General features: G+C 31.7%; 1 protein-coding gene across 1 annotated transcript; it reads left to right on the top strand.

The window, feature by feature from the left end:
* The first annotated feature begins 3,870 nt into the window (after positions 1-3,870).
* LOC107908584 (BURP domain-containing protein BNM2A) lies at positions 3,871-5,341 on the top strand. The gene is made up of 2 exons (XM_016835800.2): positions 3,871-4,267; positions 4,343-5,341. The coding sequence occupies exons 1-2, from the start codon at positions 4,208-4,210 to the stop codon at positions 5,126-5,128; spliced, it is 846 nt and encodes a 281-aa protein (XP_016691289.1). The 5' UTR covers positions 3,871-4,207; the 3' UTR covers positions 5,129-5,341.
* Positions 5,342-5,799: the final 458 nt, after the last annotated feature.

The raw sequence follows: 5,799 nt of genomic DNA on the forward strand, positions 1-5,799 counted from the left end.
CCTTACTTTCGCCCCTGCCTCGTAGGGTTTGAACTCCAAACCCGTAACATATAAATCATTATGGAGAGATTCAGCCAACTATCCAACGGACCATACTTTAAAAATTTATTCTAAAAGAGTCTGTGTCTCTCAACGATTGGATTTTAAAATGTTATTCTTTTAAAAATTTCTGTCACTTTCAGTGGTAGACAATGTTCTACACGTTTTAATGGGAAGCATAGTTGAAATTTGTATATATGGTGGGAGAGGAACTAATGAAACCTAAAAGCACTAACCTTTTTTAGAGGTCCAAAAACAAAGACAGAGCTGATAAGATATTCAAAGTTTCAAAATCTCTTCTTCTTCTTCTTCTATTTTTTTTCCCTCAAATCCTATCAGATTTTCTTGTTTTTAAAACTCTATATCTAGAACTGGAATCTCATTTGTCACCAGTTGTACTTGATTAAATTAAGTAATATCTGCAAATCTGTACAGAATATATGCTCCCAACAGCAAACAAGGTTGTAATAATACTCACTTTATGGCAGATGGATAGAATTTAGAAATGGGGTCTGTAAGTGGAACATTATCACTATCATGCTATACAATTTAGAGGTAGTGATGATGTACCAAACACTAATTTAAGTAAGCAGCAAAAGTCCCTTTTTAGTGTTTGGTTGACTTAACTAAATGGGCATTTGTCTTAAAAGAAAAATAAATTAATTAATCATTTCAGCAACATCTAATGGCTGATGCCTCAGCAAACATGGTTAGGTGTTTTTTTATCAACAGTTGATGTAAGGTCCTTTTCATGCACAGCCTTCAGTCATTTTCCTATCATTTAATCTTAAATGGTGAACAAATTCAGGACCATTGAGTTCTTAAGTTGACTCTCAAAACCAACATACTTAGCTGCAAAAGCATGGAGGTCAATTTTAACACACATATATATTTAAGGTAAAACTACAATAGAGGCCCTTGTATTAAGAGCCGGATTGCATTTTGTTCTCTCTACTCAAAAAATCGACAAATTAGTCCCTATACATTAGATAAAGAGTAAATTGGTCATTTTGTAAAAATTTCATCCATTTTTATTGTTACAAACTCGTCTATGTACGTCAGTGTAAGGTATTGTTTGGTTATTTTATTAGCCATGCCAGTTTTTAATAGAATTAACCCAATTTGCTCTTTGGTCTAATGTATAGAAGTTAATTTCCCATTTTTTGAATAAAGGTGGTAAAATGTAATTTGACACCTAGTACGGGGGCCTTCATGAAATTTTCACCATATATATAAAATTTTCCGGTCAGCAATGATGCAATGCAAAGTAATGCTTACCTACCATGAAAATACTTATAAGCTTTTAAAAATAAATTTCTGTTGAAAGTTGACCTCTCATTATAAGACAAATACTTGATTACAAGGACTTAATTGAAAACATCACCTTTACTCATTTAATGCCCTACCAACATGTGAAACATAGCCTACCCTGTATTTATTAACAGTAGTTTGGTAAGATACAACATAAAAAAAAGTGTTTTAATTCAAAGATTTGTACATCTTTATTAGTGATTTGTTCTTATTTTAATCATGCATATATCTCTCTATATAGATATATATTCTCATATACTTTTGCATGATCCTATTGCTGATTATCAGCTGACGAAGGTAAAATGAAAAAAAATAAATTAATTCTTTAATAATAATAAAATTTTGATTTAATTCTTTTAAAAATATCAAAATATATCGAGATAATGATATGATTCAATCTCGATCCTAAATTCTAGATAGAGTTTGAGACCCCGTGACAACTCTAAGTTGGCTCTAAAGTCAATTTCATAGACAATTGTCTACTTGGTGCTTATCAAAAGAGCTTGTCTGGTTGTATTTTTCTTGGTTCCCATTTGGTTCATGCACAGCATCTTTATTTTTATTTATTTTTATCATATGGTTTTGGTCTAACTTTCCTTTTTTTACATTTTTATTATGGCTCTTATGCTATGATTTGCTGGGCACATGATCACTGTCTTGGCCATATGTGCGAAAGTCAACTTTCATTTGCATATCAAACATGTAAGCTTTGGTTGTACTCTTTTGAAATTTCATTTTTTTTCCCTATTTTGCTTTATTGATAGAATTCTTTACGTGAAAAATTCTCTCTAATCCCTTTCAATTTCGATATTAAGTGAATTTGTAACTCTCAAAAAAATTAGAGTAATTGATTCTCTATCAATTTCGGGAATGAACAATTAAGGATAATTAATCACATTGCTAATATTTTTTTTGTGCTAATTGTGCATAATTTTGATTGGTATAATAATAAACTCAGCCCTCAAAATTTTAAATACATATATATAATTAGCAAAAAATATTAATAATATGATTAATTGTCCTTAGTTACTCACTTTCGAATTTGACAACGATCAAATTTCTTCGATTCTTTTAGAGTGACCAATTCGTTTTAATATCAAAATCAAGAAGGACTGAAGAGGTGTTTTTACCAATTCTTTTAACTCTTAATCCCAACAGTGTAACCATAATTTTCTTCATTTGGTTTGCTTCACTAACAAGGAAAAGAAAGCTAAGTAATTACAGCAAAAGTTTTTTTAAAAAGCATTATGAGGACCTTTAATGAAGAAAATTAACAGTTCATGAATCATGGCCCCCCCTCCCCTCCTGTTTAATTTCATAAAGTTTCAATTTTTTATCACTTAATCCCATTAGTCAATGTTTCATTGGCTGCTTTTTGTCAAGGGAGTGATAAGATCACTTTCATGGAGTCTAAAAAGAATGGTCAATCATTCACATATTTGTCAACTTTAGGGAAAGAAAAAAAGGTGTAGGGGTCTATTTTCCATGTTATGTGGATGATAATATATTATGTAATGTGCAAAAAGTGTGAAAGATTTTGTTCGGATTTAAATCTCAACATTTGTAGCGTGATGTGAAGGTTTTCTTTTAAATAAAAAAGTATAAGGGTAGGTAAGGGTATTGGTCTTCTTCGAAATAGAAAAATTTTACAATTAAATTCTCATATGGTAAAATTATATTTTGATCCCTAGTCTATTAATTGGGTATTTCATGGTAGCCGATATATGTTACCTTGGTAGTGACAAATTTAAAGGTAAACAAGAGTCTCGACCTTTTAAAAATAAAAAAAATTGTAATTAAATCCTCTCTTTAACTGATTGAATTAAAATTTAATATATAATAAAATTACACTTTGACATTCAAAAAATATTTGAAGATAGTCGGCATATGTCACCTCGACGGCGATGAATTTAAGAAGTAGGAAGGACCTCCTCAAAATGAAAAAATTTGTAATTAAAGTCTCGCTTAAATGATTAAATTAAAAATTAATATATGATAAAATTATATTTTAACCTTCAAATATAAAAAAATCTATTTAATTTTTTTAAAATAGTAAAATTATAAAATTATATTTTCCAACCCGTTAAAAGATTTCTGAATTCCACCTGCACTACATCAAACAGCATGTGACCAGCTTTTGATGATGCTTTACTTTAATCATTACACTGAAGAAAATTTAACAACATTTAAGTGGTGTATGGATATTGTAATCTCGTGGAAACATGCATATATTTTCATTTTGAGTACGTTCTCTGCACCTGGATTCTCGCTACTTAACAGGCTTGGTTATCTTAAAATGAAAATTTTTTTTATTTAAATTATTTAAAGTGAAATTTTAATTAATAAAAATAAAATTATATTTTTGATTCCGTTAAAAATATAAATTATTCAAATGATAAAATTATATTTTAACTATCATAAAAATTACAATTTAATTTCGATCCCTCTAAAAAAAATTTCTGACTCGCGGTGTGAGAGTTCTCGATTAATATAGTCAACTCTCCATATAATTTCTATTTTCTAAATCCACCACCATCACCGCACCCTAAACATCATCTTTTCTGTTTTCTAGCTATAGCCCCTGGTTTTTATCATCAGTTTTACTCGGTGAAAGCTAGTGATTTTTTAGAATCAAATAGTTTATTTGGTGTAGACATAAAAGCCAACAAACCAGACAATATGCCGAATGACATAACATTTTTGACCAAAATCTGACGATTATTTTTCTCTAAACTTGATATCTATATGGTGGTGCACATATTTTATTGCTTAAAAAGTGCATTATTTCAATTGAAAATATAATATTGGTCTTTTGTCAGTAAACCCCAAAACAAAGCTGAGTTCCAAAAGCTGAAACATGGGTTCTGGTTTTGCTTCTTGTTGTATCTTCCTTTCTGTTCTTCTTCTTGCTTTCATGGTACTCAACAATATATATATTTTTTCGTGTTCGTTTTGGTTTCGAGTTTAAACTTTGAAACATTTTTTATTGCAGTTAGGACAAGGCAGAAATGTTCGAAGACATCATGTGGAAGAAGGTTCGACCGGCTTGAATTATTTGCGACAGGCTTCAAGTTCCATCGATGGCGACCGTATAGATCCTTCGGGTAAAATTTTCTTCAAGATGGAAGATCTTAAAGTTGGTAAAACAATGGCTATTTATCTCACCAACAAAGACCCTTCAACTTCTCCTCATTTACTTTCTAGAGAAGAAGCTAACTCAATCCCTTTTTCATCGGCAAAAATCGCACAAATCATTGATTTTTTCCGATTCTCAAAAGACTCGCATCAAGCCAAAGCTATCGAATACACGATCAAACAATGCGAACTCGAACCCCTCGAAGACGAGTTACGGTTTTGCGCTACTTCTCTCGAATCGATGCTCGATTACGCCAGTTCCTTGCTCGGCAAGAAAGCTCAACTTCAAGTTTTTACGACGACTTTTGTTGAAAACCCGACGGTTCCTTTCCAAAACTATACGATCTTGGCCGTGCCTGAACGGATTCGGTCTAGAAAAATGGTTGCATGTCACACTTTGCCATATCCTTATGCAGTGTTTTATTGTCACAATACACCAAAGAGTGAATCCAGGTTGTTTAAGGTTTTGCTTGGTGCCGAGAATGGTGATCGGGTTCGAGCTCTGGCTGCTTGTCATATGGATACGTCTCGATGGGACGTCGATCATGTGTCGTTCCAATTGCTGAAAATCAAGCCCGGCTCTTCCCCTGTGTGCCATGTTTTCCCACCGGATAATCTTGTATGGGTGGCTTTGCCTGCTTGAATATATGGAGAAAAATTCAGTAGATATCATATTTCATGTGATGTTATTTGTAATGTTATTGTATGATATGAATGTTAATATATAACACCATGTCCGAGTCGGCTCAGTGATTTAGAACCACGCCATAAATGGAATAAACGAGTTCAATTAGCCTCCCTGTTTGTGTACCAGCAATAAAATAATAAATTCAGTTTTTTTTGTTGCAAGGGTAAATTAGACTTAATGGCAGTAATTATTAGTAAGTTTACATTTTAGTCACTCAATGTCAAATTGTTAAATGTTTTTTCTTCTTCTAAAAGTCTGGCTAGCAAACTATAAGCGATGATTCGACAATTAGTATGGTGGATTAATACCCATTGACAAGTAGAAGAACATACCTTAAATCCAAGCCAATCTGACGATCAATATCGGAGATTAAAAAAGAAAATTGTTTAGATTTTGGTTCACAGATTCGTTATGTTCAAAGTTGTTTTATGAAGAAGAAAAAACTAAATTATAGAAGAGAAAGAGAATGAGAGCTTTTGATTGGAACAAGAGGTGCGAATAGAGAAGCTCATACAACAACGGTTTTAACAGTCCAATAACTTAAATGAAAAATTTCAAATAATTCAAAAACCATTTTGTAATATTTTAAAGTTGAGTGACCAAAACGGACTTTAATGCAACCTTAT

This window comes from Gossypium hirsutum, chromosome D02, assembly GCF_007990345.1.
Source record: "Gossypium hirsutum isolate 1008001.06 chromosome D02, Gossypium_hirsutum_v2.1, whole genome shotgun sequence".
In the NCBI taxonomy this organism is placed as follows: domain Eukaryota; kingdom Viridiplantae; phylum Streptophyta; class Magnoliopsida; order Malvales; family Malvaceae; genus Gossypium; species Gossypium hirsutum.

Excerpts from the sequence above, each read along its gene's own strand:
- LOC107908584 (XM_016835800.2), top strand. The coding sequence starts at position 4,208 with ATGGGTTCTGGTTTTGCTTCTTGTTGTATCTTCCTTTCTGTTCTTCTT. Across the intron at positions 4,268-4,342 it reads TTCTTCTTCTTGCTTTCATG|TTAGGACAAGGCAGAAATGT; the intron begins GTACTCAACAAT and ends TTTTTATTGCAG.